Raw genomic sequence first — 18,496 nt, 5'->3', positions numbered from 1 at the left:
CTGCGGGAATTCTCTGATGGAATTTTTGGTGTCACTCATGTACACTATCATATCATCTGCAAACAGTGTGATAGTGTGATACTTTCACTTCTTCCTTTCCAAGTTGTATCCCCTTGATCTCCTTTAGTTGTTTTATTGCTCTAGTTAGGACTTCAAGTACTGCTTTGAAGAGATACAGACAGTGTGGGCAGCCTTGCCTTGTACTTGATTTCAGTGGGATTGATTTAAGTTTCTCTCCGTTTAGTTTAGTGTTGGCTATAGGCTTGCTGTATATTGTCATATATATGTGTGTGTGTGTGTGTGTGTGTGTGTGTGTGTGTTTAAGTGTGTGCTTTGTATCCCTCGTCTCTCTAAGACTTTAAACATGAATGGATATTGGAATTTGTTAAATGCTTTTTTGGCATCCAAGGAGATAATCAGGTGGGTTTTCTCCTTCAGTTTGTTTATATGGTGGATTACATTAATGGACTTCCTTATATTAAACCATCACTGCATGACTAGGATGAAGCCTACTTGATCATGGTGGATGATATCTATTATGTGTTCCTGAATTTAGTTTGCAAGTATTTTATTGAATTTTTTTGCACCAATGTTCATAAGAGAGATAGGTCTGAAGTTCTCTTTTGTGGGGAGGGTGTCTTTGTGTTGTTAAGGTATCAGGGTGACTCTGGCTTCATAGAGTGAGTTTGGTAGAGTCCCTTCTGTTTGCACTTTGTAGTTTGAGGAGTATTGTTCTTAGATTTTCTTTGAATATCTGGTAGACTTCTGTCCCGACCTGCAGGACTGTCAGCGTGGAATCTGGAGGGGGGGTAGGGAATGAGATGGAACAGGAGACGCAAAGAATGGAGACAAGACAGAATTCTGATCAAGTCTCAGTTTATTGTACTTTAGGTTACAGCTTATAAAGAGTAAGAATGGGCAACTCGGGGGGAGGAACTAGTTTCAGTGAAAATCACAAAGCAGGATATTCTCAAGGAAATTCTAGAAGGCGGGAGGACAGTTCTCAGGTAAGTGGGAGGCAAGTTCTCATATGCATACCTTGCCAAATCTAAACGGTTGAACAAACCTCTACAAAGTTCAAAGCAGCACCTGCGGTCCAGGGATGGAAACTCACTGTACCATGCAAGGCACAATGTGCATCATAGATTCCAAGTAGGCAAGAGTCAAACAGCCATTCTATGGCTCCACAAAGAATTCCACACTAAAATCATCCAGCCCTCCACTGTTTTTGTGTCTGTGTGTTTGGGGGTTGGGAGACTTTTAATGGCAGCTTCTATTTTCTGAGGGGTTATAGAGCTGTTTACACTTTTTACCTGTTCTTGATTTAACTTTGGTAGTTGAAAACTATCAAGAAAACCACCCGTTTCATTTAGATTTTCCAATTTAGTGGAATACAGGCTTTTGAAATAAGACCTAATGATTCATTGGATTTCTTTAGTGTCTGTTGTTATGGCCCCTTTTCTTTTTTAATTTTGTTAATTTGGGAACTGTCTCTCTGCCTTTTACTTAGTTTGACTATGGCTTTGTCTATCTTGTTGATTTTCTCAAAGAACCAACTCTTGGATTCATTGATTCTTTGTATTGCTCTCTTTCTTCCTAATTTATTGATTTCAGCCCTGAGTTTAATTATTTCCTGCCATCTACTCCTCTTGGTGTGTTTGCTTCTTTTTTTTTCTAAAGCTTTCAGGTGATCTTTTATGTTGCTACTATGGGCTCTCTCCAATTTCTTTATGAAGGCACGTAGTAAAATGCACTTTCCTCTTAGCACTACATGCATGGTGTCCAGTAAGTCTGGGTAAGTTTGCTCTCATTTTCAGTGAATTCTAGATGCTCTTTAATTTGTTTCTTTATTTTGTCCCTCATCCAGTGATCATTAAGCAAGTAGTTGTGAAGATTCCAGGAGTTTGTAGGCTTTTTGTTGTTTCTGTTGTTGTTGAGGTCTTGCTTTAATCCATGGTGATCTGCTAAAAAAAAAAAAAGATTGGTTGATACAATTTTAATGATCAGTTGAGGTTTGCTTTGTGAACAAGTATATGGTGAATTTTAGAAAAGGTAACATGTGGTGCTGAGAAGAAGGTGTATTCTTTTGTGTTTGGGTGAAAAGTTCTGCAGATGTCTGCTAGTTCCATTTGATTTATGATGTATGTTAGTTTCATTAGCTCTCTGTTTAGTTTCTACCTTGGTAGCCTGTCCACTGGTGAGAGTGGGATGTTGTAGTCTCCCACTATTAATGTGTTGGGATCAAGGTGTGATTTAAGCTTTAACAATGATATATTTATGAATGCAGGTGCCCTTGTATTTGGGACTTAGATGCTCAGGATTGTGATGTCCTCTTTTGAATTTTTCCTTTGATGACAATGAAATGTCCTTCCCCATCTCTTTTGATTTATTTAGGTGGAGAGTCTATTTTATTAGATATTGGGGTGCCTACTCCAGCTTGCTTCTTGTGTCCTTTAGCTTGGAAAAACTTTTTCTAGCCCTGTACTCTGAGGTAGTGTCTATCTTTGTTACTGAGGTGTGTTTCTTGAAGGCAGCATAATGTTGGGTCATATTTCCATAACCATTCTGTCAGTCTGTCTTTTTCTTGGAGAGTTGAGTTTACTGATGTTGATAGACACTAGTGACCAGTGCTTATTAGCTCCTTTTATTAGGTGGGTCTTTTGCTGGGCTTTGTGATCAGACCCAGTATTTAATGTCCATTACTTCCCTGTAGCACATTCTGTATCTCTGAGGCTTTGTGAGAAGTGCTACAACCAGAGTGCAGGACCTTGAGAAATCTGCCATTTCTTATGGGGTTAGGACTATGTTCCTGGTGTGTTCAGGCAGGTTTCCTGGGATGTCTTTGAAGACAGGGAAGCATATATGACCTTTCTGTACTGTCAAATTGCAAGCAGTGCCTATCTTGGGCAAGGATTCAGCAGTATCTACCCACTGGGTAGCTCTCAAAGAGGGATCCTTCTATCTAGTCCTCAGATATTGTTGGCAATTTGAGGTGGTGTCTGTAGGTGGATAGTAGGGGAAAAAAAAAAGCATTTCATTGTCCTCCAGAGAATGCCCTCCTGATGCTGTGTGGAGCCTCTGAGCTCCGTTTAAGCTCAGCCAATGACATGCAATTCTTCCAGAGCAGCTGTGATGAAAGGCACTCTCCTCCCTCAGCGTCATTAATGCTGAGTGTGCACATATTCAGTCTGAAATTTTCAAGGCACCTGTTTCAAGGTGGTACCTAAATGTGAAGGCTTATTTTAGACCAATGATAAAGCTGGCAGAAAGATTCATTCAGCCCAAGACCCATGTTTTTTCAGGAAAGAATAGGTTATTCTGCATTCTGTTCATTACCCAATGATGCAGGGACAATGTCCATTTTCTCCTTATGTGACCTTCCTGAGAAAGAGCTCAGTGGTGTCACTTCAGGGAACGTTGCCTGCAGGCATTGCTTTGGCCTGGCTTCCCAGCCGCTGTGCTATAAACAGGCTCCAGGAGCCTAGATGAGATAGGATGCATAGTTGTTTAAAATGAGCATTGAGCACAGAACATGTCCATCAGGACCTGCTTAACTCAGGGAAAGAAAGGAAGGGGACAGAGAGTTCTGAAGTTGACCACTGAGACTACAAAGGTCCCAGTGTGTTACCACAATGGTCATCACATCGGGGTCAAAGAATTGGTTTGGAATTAAACAGTGCACCAACTGATCATTCTCTGCCCAAAAGAGCAAGCTACCAAACCTCTCTGGGACTCAGTATTCTCCTCTGGCCAGTGAATATTACTGGCCAATGTGTGTAGGTCTTGGTACGAATAGTTGATGCTCAGTGCACCTGTCCATCAGGCAGGCAGTAAGGGAAGGGAAGTTGCTGAGGCTGTCAGCCTAATCATAAGCTGACAGGCTCCCTCCAGTGACCAGGACATAAAATGTCCACTTTATACTCTACTCTACTCTACTGTACTGTACTCACTTGTACTGTCTCTCCTGATGTGGCCATAGTACTCAAGACTCCCTTGCCCAGGCTTGGAATTCAGGAAAATGCATCAGTATTGAAGCCTCTCTTAGTGGTCAGTCACTGACAAGCAGACCAGCCATGGCCCAGGATCACTTCTCTGGCTTGGCTTGACTTGCTAGGTCTTGTGAACCCTCATGCTCATGGCTCTGAAACCAAACCACAGTCTTAGTATACTGCAGTGTTAGAGTGAATGTCAGGACATGCATGTGTGAGAAGATGCTCGCAGTCTTCTCAAATTGTTCTCAACTGTTTTAAGACAGAGCATCACCTACACTGAGTTATCTCAAGTTCCCTCTGAAGCAGCCATGCCTTGACTGTTTGGCTGTTTCTCTCTTTCTCTCTCTCTCTCTCTCTCTCTCTCTCTCTCTCTGCCTATCCGAGACTCAGTATTTTCCTCTGGCAGGTGAGTATTATCTTTTTATACCTATCTATCTATCTGTCTCTTTCTCTCTCACACACATATACACACACGCGGTACACAGACATGCCTACAAGCAAGCAAAACATCTAATACTAATAATAATAATAGTAATGATAATAAATGTAATAATGCCCTGGTTCACCATCAACCTGGTTATCACAACTTCAATCATTTGTTATTTTCATTAGATTAGGTGATAACAGAGGATGGCTGCCAGCCTGTAACTCCAGAAGGCCAAGAAAGATAAACAAGCTTTAAAGAGAATCAATATCAGCCATTTTTCTACTGACCTGATTACTCAAGTATCAGTCAAAGTGGTATGTTGGAACTCAGTGTTGAAGGCATTCCTGTGCAGGGGATAGCATTAGTAGTATCTCTAGCATGAGAAGGCTTAATAGAGTCAGATCTTGCTATTTAATTCAGTTTAAAGAAAGGAAGAGTAGTGCTGTGGGTATGGTTTTGCAGTAGATCCCTGGCCTCGAATGCCCAGTGAGGGGCTGTGCACATGGCTCAGTAGTAGAGTGCCTGTCTAAAATCCTCCAGTGGTGTGAGTGGGTGGAGAAATTTTCACTCAAGTTCTCATGTTTGCTTTGCAAGGCCTTTATACAATTGAGCCTCAGCCCAAGGTTTTCTCTCTTATCGTCATCTTGATGGTATATTTACCAGAACTTATATATTTTTCCCCGCATTATTTAACTTGCTGTCCTCTGGTTTGCCTTTGTTTTGTTGGGGGTTTTTTTTCCACTTTTTACTTGATTTTATTTCATTTTTTTAAGTGCAGAAGTGATCTCCTCACCAGTTTTCTGATTTTAATGGCCTGGGGGTCTTATCTCGCTCTGTCTGGCTTTTACAAGGCTTGTCATTTGTTGACCTGATTGTTTTGCAATTCTCTGGATCAGGTGCTCATTGTTTCCTCTGTGGTTTTTTGTTCTTGTAAATTTTCTTTTTACGTTTACGGATGAGGGATATTTTGGACATTCTTATTTGTATAATTCCTCCTTGCCTGTCCTTCCATTCTCTTTTTTCCTTCCCCTTCTTCCTCTCTTCTCTTACCCATCTCTCCTTTTTCCTTTCTTCTCCTTCCTTTGTCTTTCCTTCCATTCTTTCCTTTCCTTTCTCACTTTTTCTTTTTTCTCTTTTCCCACTTTGCCTCTCCCCCCATTTCTCTCTTCTGGAAGGTGAACACGTGTGCATCCTGGGCAAGCATGACATCCTTGTGCTACACCACACCCCTTCACTGTCATATTATTATGACAAGTGATGAAAAGATGTTAAATGAAACTGTAGAGGTGGCTTGGTGGCTAAGAGCACTGGCTGGTGATTCAAAGAAACCAGGTTCAATTCCAGCACTCATAAACATCTGCACCTCCAGACCAGAAAGATTCAATACCCTGTCTGGTATTTCAAAACATGGTACTTCATACAGGGTGCCCAGACATACATGTGGAAAACCGCACCGTCCTCCAAAAACCAAAACCCCATCCATATTCACACAAATAAAAATTTTAAAAAGGGTTGCTGAACACAAAAGTTAAGAGCACTTGCTGATTTTACAGAAGACCCAACTTTGGTTTTCAGGACCATGTAACTGGTCTTAAAGCACCAGTTACTACAGCTTTAGAGAGTTCAGTCACCTCTAGCCTTGGTGTGCACCTGCTATCATGTGCCATAAACACTCATTTAAAAATCATAAAAACGATCTTTTTCAGAAAGGTGCTGAAGGCACCAGGATGCTCTCCCTAAGCACGGAGAGTTCTGTACTTTGACATATGACCTACGGGTCAGCAAGTATTCCTCACTGCTTAGTGTAGAGGTGGGTGCACCATGGACCCTGCTCAAATCAGGTGGATGACTGATCTAGTTGATGTTTGTGCCTGCCTGAGTTGTATTTTTATTACGATTGTAAGTTGTTTAAGGCGCTTGTTTACTCTGCACGACTGTGTATAACCGTGTGCACACAGAGATCTCGGGACAATTGGTCAGTTTTCTCCATCCTGGAGGTCCTGGGTATCAAACTCAGGTCATCAGACCTGGCAGCAAATGCCAATTACCCTCTAAACCGTCTCATTGGCCCTTTGCTTTCCTTTGACAGAGATGGATGGCTGACCTGGATGTGTTTTTTTGTTTGTTTGTTTGTTTTTTTGTTTTCTGACAAGCCAGCTTCAGTATGGAAGACATAATCAAAGGTGTGAATAGTTCAAATCCAATATGCCAGGTATCACCATGCACAGCTCTGGCATATGTAGTTTTATAGCCAAAAGTGAGTTCTAGTAGCCTGTTGGATTTCCTGGCATTGGCAAAATGCCCATACTATGCAGAAAGGTTAGTGCACCCAAAAGCTTGAGGCAATTACCATCATCCTTAACAGCAACTTAAGAAATGCATTCTGTGGTCAGAGATGAATTGCTTAGTTTACACTGGCCTCTGCAGGAATTTTTGGTCATAAATAATCTGTGAAGGGTAAATGTTGCTTTAGGACAGCTGCAGAGAGTTGCAAAAGTAACAGTAGCCCTAGCTAACTCTCTTATCTGATAGTTAGTTAAAGTTTTGGGGCATTAGCTTAGGGGTAGAGCACCAACCTAGAATCCTCCAGTGATGGCCTGGGGGTATGGCTCTGTGGTAAAGCACTTGTTAGAATCTCCCAGTGAGACGTTAGGAGTGTAGTTCAGTGGTTCAGAACCTGCCTGGAATCCCCCAGTGAGGGACTGGGAATGTTTCTCGGTGGCATGCTTGTAATTTCAGCACTTAGAACACAGAAGTAAAAGGAGTATCTTGTGTTCAAGGCCAGCTTGGTAAAGCAAATGGGTTCTAAGCCAGTCAGGACACACAGCAAGCCCCTGTCTCAAAAAAACATAGTCTGGAAAAGTAGCATGCATGAAGTCCAGGGTTACATCACCAACTCACATAAACCAGGAATGGTGGTTTCTGTCCAAAGGCCTAGCACTAAGGAGGTAAGGGAGGGAGCATCAGAAGTTCAAGGTCATTCTTTGCAGTGAGTTTGAAGTCAACCTGGACTAAATGAGAACATGTCTCAAAAGGAAATAAAAATAAGTCCTTGGCCCTTGCAGTATGTGTTTATTTGTACTTAATCCAGGACCTTAGAAACCTGTATGTCGAAGGAAATTCAGTAAGAGTGTGTGTGTGTGTGTGTGTGTGTGTGTGTGTGTGTCCAGACATATAGATGATATAGATCTGGAGAGATGGAGATACAGAGCCAGAGACAGAGTTTCCTGAGCTTAGAATGAGATGTTTTCCCTGAAAAGCCCAGAGTGGTCTGGGAGGTTAATGCTTTATGCCCTGTATGGTATGGGAAAACCCAAGAAAGGGAGTTAGCTCTGAAGACTTGAGCCCCATGTTCCTGGCTGAAATGAATACAACAGTTATCTCTGGGGAAGGTTCAGTTGGGTCCCTCAGGATTTTGACAAATTAAAACCCACCTAGTGTTAGTTCAGAGAAGCTGGAATGTGCTGAGTCAGCACTTCAATCTGCAGGGACTGCAGAGCCTTGATGCTCCAGGGAAATACAAAACGACCCCTCTGATGCTTTCCTCCTCCTCCTCCTCCTCCTCCTCCTCCTCCTCCTCCTCCTCCTCCTCCTCCTTCTCCTCCTCCTCCTCCTCCTCCTCCTTTTCCTCTTTTTCCTCCTTTTCCTCCTCTTCTTCCTCCTCCTCCTCATTCTTGTCTGTCTTTGAGACAAAGTTTCTCTGTGTAATCCTGGATGTTCTAGAACTTGCTCTGTAGGTCAGGCTAACCTCAAACTCAGAGCAGGCCTGACTCTGCCTCCCAAGTGAAGGGATTAAAGGCATGCACCACCACTCCCAGGGAAAACAACTGCTTTGAAAATGCTTCAGTAAGCCTTGCCTCTCGGACAGTGGTTGGGTTCATTTCACTTGGATCAGTAGGAAACTAACTAGACCGAATGGCAGGTGTGACTTGGGCTTTGTCTTGATGGCTAATGGAACAAACCAAGGCTTCCTGAGTGTCACAGTCGTGTACTGGGCCTGGAAATGTAGCTCTGTTGGTAGAGTCTTTGCTTGGCATGAAGGAGACACTGGATTTCATCCCTCAGGACTATGCAACACTGGGCATGGTGGTGCCCTGATCCCAGCACTTGGAAGGTGGAGGCAGGAGAATAAGGAGTTCAAGGACACCCGTGGCTACATACTGAATTTGAGGCCAGCCTGAGATACATAAAAAAATAACAACAAAAATTGGGTAGGCATGACATCATTTGCCTTTTATCCTAACACCCAGGAGGCAGAAGGCAGGTGGATCTCTGAGTTGAGCACAACATATAATATCCCACCTCAAAAAAAATTTAGTACACAGGGCAAATTTTCTTATGGCTGATCTGCCCCCTCTGTGTACCCCAGAGTGTGTTCTGAATTGCATTTGGAAATGAATGCTCCTACCAATATTCCTCAGAGAACTGCTGTGTTCTCTACCAACCTCAGTCCTTCTGGCAGCTGTGGTATGACATGCAGCTAGTGTTTACAATCACGTATGACCACCTTGGCAGAGCTTGCTGTCTTTAGTCTGTATCCACGACCTCTGCTCTGAACAACTGCAGCTGTCAATGCCTCCTAGCGGCACTGGGCATGTGCACTTTCTAAAAAAAAAGATTTATTTACTTTTCTATGCATTGGTGTTCTGCCTGCATGTCTACTCAAGGATGCCAGATCCTCTGGAATTGGAATTACAGACAGTTGTGAGCTGCCATGTGGGTGCTGGGAATTGAACTCTAGTCCTCTGGAAGAACAGACAATGCTCTTAACTGAGCCATCTCTCCATCCCTAGGCATGTGCACTTACTAGACACCTAGGAAAACCAGGATCTATTATACAGCCATTCTAACTACATACCAAATACCCCAAACTCAGTTTTAGTCTCTCACCCTTTGTATAAACTTTTAAAATTACATTTTATTTCTTTGAGGTGGGTGGGGATTGTACACATGCCACAGCTCATTTGTCTCAGAACGTAAGAGGATGACTTTCAAGAACTGACTCTCCCTTCCCATATGTGAGTCCAGGGAATTGAACGCGGGTCATCAGGCTTAGCTGCAAGTTCCACTAAGCCATCTAACTAAAGTTTGTATGTGTGTGTATTGGCATGCGCCTGTGAGTACAGGTGCCCACTGAGGCCAGAAGAGAGATCTCTCAGGAGTTGGAGTTACAGACAGTTGGAGTTACTGACATGGGTGCTGGGAACAGATCTCAGAGACACTGCAAGTACAGTATATAGCCTTAACCACCAAGCCATCTCTCCAGCACCATTATGTATAAACTCTATAAAGTTTATGTATAAACTTTAAAACTGACACCCAATTTGAGTTTCTCCTTGTTGACTTTTTGAAGAGGGGAGATTGAGATGAGTCCCAGGCTGGCCTTGAACACACAGACGAGCTTGCCTCCGCTTCCTGAATGTTGGGCTCAAAGGTGTTTGCCGGCATCTTTGTTCTCATGCTCTCCTCCACTTGTAGGTGACTATGCAGAATTAGGACACTATCATTTCCAACAATGCTATCACACACCTGCTCAACCTTATTTCAACAAACATACCAGTTGAGATTTTATTTTTATTGCATTTTATTTGGTGTGTGTATATTTCCGTACCTGTGTGTGTGTGTGCGTGCATGCATGTGAATGTCTTTGCGTGCACATACATGTGCGCTTATGCTGCTAGTTTTCCTTTTCCACTATAAGAACCAAGGGATTGAACTCAGGTAGTCACACTTAACAAGTGTCTTTGCCTGCTGAGCCATCATGCTGGCTGTTGTTGTTGTTGCTCTTCTTCTTCTTCTTCTTCTTCTTCTTCTTCTTCTTCTTCTTCTTCTTCTTCTTCTTCTTCTTCTGAGACAGTCTCACAGATTCACAGCAGGACTCAAACTTACTATGTAGTCAAGGATGGCCTTGAACTTCTGATTTCCCTACCTCTATCTCATCTTACCAGTGATAGTTGTATACCACCACTACCAGATTTACACCACCCAAACCAGATGGGACCCAGGGATTCATTCAAGCAAACACTCCGCCAACTAAACCGTGGTCCAGCCCAAGAGGATACATTTCAACACTCACAAAAGAATCATGTGAGACAAGAGGCTAAAAGTTGTCATTGTGTTACTCTTTATGGAAAGCATTGCCAACCCTTAACCTAGAAAGAGGGCCTGAGATCAGGCCCTTGGGCCTCCAGTGTTCAGACAGAAAGTGGAAAGCTTGCCATAGTGGTATTCACAAATGATCTCAGCACCTGAGAAGCTTCTGCAGAAGGATGGCAAGTTTATGGTCAGCCTGGGCTATAGAGTGAACCTGAAGGTCAGGCTAGAGATGCATAGGAAGACCCTGCCTCATCATCTACTCTGAAAAGTACAAGCGGGGTAGTGGCTGGAGAATTGACGGGGGTAGGATTGATGATCTCAGATTGTTTCCACTCTAATCACAGGAATCCCCTGTGTAGTCCTGGCTGTCCTGTAACTCCCTCTGTAGGCCAGGATGGCCTCAAACTCAGACATCCACTTTCTACTGTCTCCCAAGTGCTGGGATTAAAGGTGTTCACCGTCATTGCCTGGCCAGAAGAATGATCTTAAAGGATCAGAAAGGCTTAGCAGGAGGCTTAGGCAGGAGGATTATCAAGAGTTTGAGGTCTAAACTGGCAAAATGTCTCAGTGAGCAAAGGTGCTTGCTGCAGAGCCTGGGGACCTGAGTTTAACCCTCAGAATCCACAGAGTAGGACAGAACTGACTCCTGCAAGACATCATGGCTCAAACACACATACATAAACGTAATTTTAAAACATTTTTTAAGCTGCCTGAGCTATATGATAAATCCTTGTCTCAAACAATGGAAAAGAGGGGAGAGGGAAAGGAAATGGGTATGGCTGGGCTTAATATAGCTGGCCTGTAATCCCTGCTACTTGGGAGGTGGAGGCAGAAAGATCTCATGTTCAGATCCTGCTTGGACAACTTAGGAGCACCATGTCTCAAAATAAAAATTTAAAAGGACTAGAAATGGAACATGAGAGATGTTTCAGAAGTCACAAACACTTCCTGCTCTTCCAGAGGACCTGCATTCAGCTCCCAGCAGCCTCATTAGGTGGCTCACAACAGTTCATAACTCTAGCTGTGAGGAATCTGATGCCCCCTTCTGGCCTCCCTAGGTACCAACACTTACATGTCATATACACACACATAGCTACACAAGAAAATAAATTATTTTTTTAAAGGAATAGAAATGTAGCTCAGTGGTAGCATGCTTGCTTAGCATACACAAGAACCTGGGATTTTTTTTAAAATATTATAACTAAAATTGATATATATATATAAACTATAATAAATTTAATATATAAAATAAAATATATAATTTACTGTATAATATAAAAACAATAATTATTTTATTATGTATTTAATAGAACTTATCATATAGATATATGTATATATATCAATATATATGCATATAAGGAATTATAGCAGGCCAGTAGAGTTATAGACAGCGAGAAGAAGTAATTCCTGATTTTGCTTTTAACAGAGTTTCATGTGTCCTAGACTGGCTGTAAACTCAATGTGCATGCTCAGCATCCCTCTTCTTCCACCGTGACTGGGGTTATATATGTGCTTCTGCACTCAGCTGCTTGATTATTGTTTTTGGTGTTTGTTTGTTTGTTTGTTTGTTTGTTTGTTTGTTTTTGTGAGTAGAAAAAAATCAAGGGCTGGGGAGATGGTTTCATGGGTAAAGTGCTTGCATTGCAAGTGGGAGGACCTGAGTTCAGATCCAAAAGGCCACGCGACACCAGGTTCGGTAGCACACAGCCGTAACCCCAGTTTAGACAGTGAGATGGGAGGCAAAAAGAGAAGAGTCCCTGGAATCTTGCTGTCTAGCAAGCCTGGTATACACAAACCCAGAACACAACACAAACATAGAGACCCTACTCAGACAACATGAAAGGGGAAGGGAAGGACTGACACCTGAGATTGTCATGACATGCGTGGCATGACAAAGGCACACACACACACACACACACACGGTAACATTTTTAAACCATTATGCTCTAGAATAAGACCAGAGTTTGGCTCCCAGCACCCATGTCAGGTGGCTCTCAAGTACCTGTGACTTCAGCTTCATTGGACAAGGGATCCACCCCATCTTCTGGCCTCCATAAGCATGTGTACACACAAGCACATTCTCAAACACAGACAGCTGACTGTGCACATATTTAAAAATAGAAGCTTAAAATAATTAAGTCATCCATTGAGTAGAGTGGAGAAAGGCATTATGAAGAATACCTAGAGACCTTCATGTGACATTTACATATTTAAATATAAGGCTCATTGTATTTGTCCCTGACACATATCACTGCCTGAAAGAACTTCTTTTGATGCTCAAAAGCTTTGGTCTACACTAATCATGGGAAGGTTTGGAAAGGCCACAATTTCCATGCTGTCTCCTTTGCACCCCGTCACAAATCATATTTCTTTGTAACACATGGACTTGGTCCAACTTACACCAAAACAAAAGTCTATACCCTTGTTAGGAGCTGGTGAAGCAGATATCACCCAGCCTCTCTCCACTCCAGATGGGCTCTGTCCTACCTGACTGTATGCTGCAAAGAGTAAATCCATCTTGTGGTGACCACAGGGTTCCTGCCCAGACTCATAGATCTCGTGACCAGCTCAGAACTCAATGACTTGGTAAATGTCATCCTGGTTCCCACCTTCAAGAGCCTTCAGGTCAGAGTGTGTGGGTGCTATGATCACAGGACAGTTAGGAAACTGCTTGCCTAGCATGCATGAAGCCCTGGTTCCATCCCTAATACGGCATAATCTGGGCACAGTGAAACATGCCTATCATCCCAGCACTGGGGAGATGAAGGCAAGAAGATCATAGTTCAAGGTCATGCTTGGCTGCACAGTGAGTTCAAGACTAGCCTTGAGGATGGGACATCAGGTCTCAGAATACAAAAACAGATTAGATCATGTGTGTCAGATTAACTGTATCAGATTGTCATCTTCATCTCCCACCCCAGGTCTTCCTGTCAGCTCTAAGCCTTTACCTTCAGCTTGTCTTCCTGAGCCTCTGTTCTTTGAGACTTTCTAGACTAACTCTTACATCCACTTCCATCTCAGATCCTAGTAGGTGTTAAAATCTTAGATTTCTCTTGATATGATAACTAGAAAAGCAGTCAGTGAAGTGCTTAAAATCCTACCACCCAGGGACTTTTCTTACATATTTTCCTACTGTTCAACGGAGTTTAACTTGAACAAATAGGTTTGTTCTCTCTCTCCTTCTCCACCCTGTGCATGCCAGTATGCATGCCTCTGTGGGCACATTCATATGTATATGTGCATGTGTCTGTCTGTATGTATGTGACTGTGTGGACCCACTGTGTGCATATGAGAAACAAACAGGGAGAGAGATGGAAAGGCAAAGAGACAGAGACACATAGAGAGACCGAATCATCAGATAGACAGAGAGAAACAAACAGGGATAGAGACAGACAGACAGACACAGAAAGAGACAGAGAGAGAGAGACAGAAACAGTACAGCACAGAGACAAAGACATACAGACAGAAAGAGACAGACATAAGGACAGACACAGAGACACACAAAGATAGACACTGATAAAGAGAGACAGTCCAACATACAGATAGAGGGCCAGACTGACAGAAAGACAAACTGAAAGAGGCAGAAAGACACAGGCAGATACAGACAGAAAGAAAGAAACAAGAACAGAAAGAAACAAAAGACAGAAAACAGAGACAGACAGATAGAGACACAAATATCCAGACATATCCACAGTTATAGAGACTGATAGAAACAAACATTTAGACAGAGACAGACACACAGATGCAGAAACCAAAGACAGACAGACACTGAGGAGAAACAAAAAGACAGAGATGACAGGCAGAGGAAGACAGTAAGACAGGTAGACAGTGAGACTGAGAGACTGAGAGACTGCAGGACAGACTGTCAGCAGGGCAGACTGACAGCCAGGCAGACTGGCACCAGGACAGCTGGACACTGGGACAGCTAAGCTCTGGAACAGTCTGACAAATGGACACCAGCACAGATAGACAATGAGACAGATGGACAGATAGACAGTCAGCAAGATAGAAAGACACCAGGACAGACATACACTAGGACAGGTGAATAGAAATACACAGGGAGAGACAGATATATGAACAAACTGACAGACAGACAGACACAGGGAGTGACAAACACAGGGTGAGACAGCTAAACCTAGGCACAGACAGACACAAGCACTGATAGACTGACAGATACTGACACAGAGAGACAGCAATAAACAGTGTGATAAAGATACAAATTAACAGACAGACAGACACAGTGACAGACAGAGACAGAGAAAATCAGACAGAGACAGAAAGACACAAGCGCAGACACAAATACACAGAGACAGAAAGACAGACAAAAAGACAGACAGACAGAGGGGTAAACAGAGAGAGACTGACATACAGACAGATAACCAAGACAGAATCAGAGACAGATACAGACACAGAGATGGAGAGACAGGATGTATTCTCAGAGACAGACACACAGACAGATAGAAATTAAGAAGAGACATGACACTGACCAAGACACAAATAGAGTCAGTCAGAGACAGACAGAAAAACTGATAAATAGACAGTGAGACAGACAAACAGAGGAACTGAAAGACACAGAGACTGACACACACCCAAACAGGCAGACGCAAAGACAGGAACAGACAGACATAGGGACAGACACAGGAAGACAGACACAGACAGACTGACAGGCAGAGGGACAAACTGACAGACAGTGAGACAGACTGGAAATTAGACCGACAGAGATACAGAGAGAATAAAAAACAGATAGAAAGAGATAGGCAGAAAGAGAACCAGACAGACTCACAGACAGAGGGATAGAAAGACAGAGAGACAGACAGACTCAAAGACAGAAAGACAGACAGACAAATATAGAGACAGAGAGACAAAAGAGAGAAAAAGCATCACACAGACACTTAGCCATACTGACACAGAGACAAGAGACAGACAAAGGCAGACAGAGACAGAAAGACACAGACAGACACAGATCAAAAATGTACAGACACTGATAAAGAGACACACAGATACAGAAACAGGAATTCACATAGAGAGACAGAGACAGCCAGAAACAGAGACAAAGATAGACAGACAGACTAGACAAAGACAGATAGGCATAGACACACAGGCAGAGCGGCAGACAGACACAGAGACTTATCACAAGTGTGTATCACTATACCAGGTTTATACACAGAAATTCATACATGACAGATTAGCACTTTTCCAACAGCTACACACCCAGCCCCAGTGTACCATCACTTTCTGATAAAAGTGTCCCTTGTCTACTCTCCTTGGCCAAGAACTTTAGGAAAGATAGCAAGCACTTGAAACCGCGTGAAAGCAGCTGTGGGCATGCTGACAGAATAAAACACCACAAACTTCCAGACATTTCTTAGCACAGCTACTCAACTGTATTGTGACACATTTACAGTTCTTAGACACCTTTCTTTGTCCTTCTAGATTCCTTCTCTCAGCACTATGGGCAGCCTTGTGACTGGAGCAGATAAACGGACTCAGATAGCCACCGATGTTGGCATGCTGAAGGTACTGGGCAAGCCCCTGAAACACCCAGTGTTCTCCCTTCAGAAGGATGCTGCCTGGGCCATGAACAACATAGCTGCTGGTCCCAAACACCATATCTACCCGTTGACAACATATGACCTGCTGTCTCCATTGGTGGCCCTACTACAGAATGTAAGTGGCAAATACGGGGAGAGAGTCTGTTGTACAGACGTGAGGATATGAGCTCAATCTCCTGCGTCCACATGAAAAGAGAGATAGAAGTAGGGTAGTCAGAAGTTCAAAGTCATGTTTGACCCACATAGTTGCAGTAAAGCCAGCCTGAGCTATATAAGACCCTGTCTAAGAAAAAAAGAAATAGAAAAAGAAAATTCTCTGGTGGGAATTGTGTTGCCTGCTTCGTGGCTTCTCTTAGACGCTGCGTTCTGATCAAGAACTGAAGGCAGGGCGTTAGGGTGTTGGACATAAATTTCATGTGTAAGCTCAGCTCTTACAGCTGACCTAGAGAGTGAACCAAACCAGGTCTGGTGGTACACACCTGCAATCCCAACACTCAGGAGACCGCTGCAGGAGGGATGCAAATGAAGGCGTGCCTAGGCTTCATAGTGAGTCCTAGAGTCCCATTTTTAAAAGCTAAAACGAAACGAAAGGCGGAGGGCGTGGTTTATTTTGTAGAGTGCATGCCTACCATGCACAAAGCCCTGGGGCTGATTGACAGCACCACAAATACTTGGCATTGTGGTGCTCATCCATAAAGATGGCATTTGGGAGTAGAGGTAGGAGAGTCAGAAGTTCAAGGTCCTCCTCAAGTTGGCGGCCAGCATAGTCTTCATGAGAGCCTATCTCAAAAACAGATAAAACCAACAACAACCAAAAAGTAATCAAGCAGCATCACTTTATGGTGGGCCTTAGGCTCCATAGAGACCCCAAACCTCTGTCTTTGCAGACAGAATTTAAAGTCCAAAGGAAGCTGCATAGCTAATTTTGTAACAGGGGATTCTCAGTGCAAGCTGACTATTCTTGTCCACTCAGGAATCTTGGAGCCGCTGCTGAATCTGCTCACTGCCCCAGACATGGAGGTTTTCCTCCTCCTCCTCCTCCTCCTCTTTCTCCTCCTCCTCCTCCTCTTTCTCCTCCTCCTCCTCCTCTTCCTCCTCTTCCTCCTCCTCCTCCTCCTCCTCTTCTTCTTCCTCTTCTTCTTCTTTGACATATTTTCTCATTTCCTTCATGAGAGTTATTCTGATTAGGCAGTCCCCAGCTGAAGACATTGAGTCTGCTTCTTAGTAACATGGGGTTGTCACTGAAGGGGACAAGAAGGCTCGGTATGTAAGGATACTTGCCACCAAGAGAACTGACCCCTGCAAGTTGTCTGACACCCGCACGTGTGCAATGGTGTGTGGATGCACACACAATGGGGAAGGGGGTGAGAGAGAAAGTGAATGTTAAAAAAGTTCAAGAAAAATAACACAAGTAGGTTGGGCTGGGATGTAACTCATTTGGCAGCACGCCACCCTAACACGCATGAAGCTCTGGATTCCATTTACAGCACCACATAATCCGGGCTTGCTGGTATGTGCCCATCATCCCAGCACTTGGGAGGTAGAAGTACGAGGATCAGGAGTTCAAGGTCATTCTCAGCTAGACAACGTCTTAGTGTCAGTCTGGGTTGCATGAGACCCTGAATATGAATGAATGAATCGATCGATCGATCAATCCCCAGTATGAACTATTGCCATTCTTCCCACTCTCTCCACATCCTATGGATAACACAAAGAAAAAAAAAACATTCAAGAAAAGGACTCCAGTCCAGGCTTGTCGGTGTACAGCTGTCATCCTAGCACACAGGAGTCAGAGGAAGGAGGCCATGAATTTGAGGGCAGCCTCGGGTAAGGAGCATGTTTTCGAGGCTATTTTCTCACAGGAGCCTTTTTGTGATAAGTGCTCCGAACCTACCTGTTCAAATTCTTGTTCTAGGGAGCATGTGTGTGAGTGACACAGGGAGACTGCAGGCATGTCACATGAAGAAAGTCAGACTGAACAGTCACTGCTCACTCAGGGCAGGGAACATTCAATGAAAGTGTCTCAAGCAGAGAATATGTGTGTGTGCGTGTGTGTGTGTGTGTCTTGTGGAAGAACATTCTAGGCAAAGAAATAAGGACAAGAGGGAGGCATAGCACATGACTGGAAAATGGAGAAGGAGTGACCTAAAAGCTCTGACTGGGGTAAATGAGACAAGCTGGTAAAGATGTGGATTTGCCCTGCCTCAGGCTGAGAAAAGCACAGAAGGTTCAAATACAACAAAATCAAGAAACTAAGCTAGGAGACAAGTTTTATTTTTATTTCCAATTGTGTGTACTTGAGTCTCTGTGTGGATATCTGCACAGGTGCCAGTGGTGGCCAGAGACACCAGATTCCCCTGAAGGTGGAGCTGCAGGAGATTGTGAGCCACAATCAGAAGTCCTTTGTAGGACTGGTTTGTGCTCTTAAC

General features: G+C 43.4%; 1 protein-coding gene across 1 annotated transcript; it reads left to right on the top strand.

The window, feature by feature from the left end:
* Positions 1–914: 914 nt before the first annotated feature.
* Positions 915–17,108, top strand: Kpna7 (karyopherin subunit alpha 7; the record flags this gene model as incomplete). Its single annotated transcript, XM_060368702.1, is given in 7 exon segments — positions 915–1,007; positions 4,620–4,737; positions 6,573–6,631; positions 8,870–8,916; positions 12,987–13,101; positions 15,949–16,182; positions 16,959–17,108. Coding segments are annotated over 7 exon segments (816 nt in total), but the record flags the coding sequence as incomplete, so codon positions are not given.
* Positions 17,109–18,496: the final 1,388 nt, after the last annotated feature.

The sequence above is a fragment of the Meriones unguiculatus genome, chromosome 15, assembly GCF_030254825.1.
Source record: "Meriones unguiculatus strain TT.TT164.6M chromosome 15, Bangor_MerUng_6.1, whole genome shotgun sequence".
NCBI classification, from domain to species: Eukaryota; Metazoa; Chordata; class Mammalia; order Rodentia; family Muridae; genus Meriones; species Meriones unguiculatus.
This window is presented reverse-complemented; position numbering and strand designations above follow the sequence as displayed.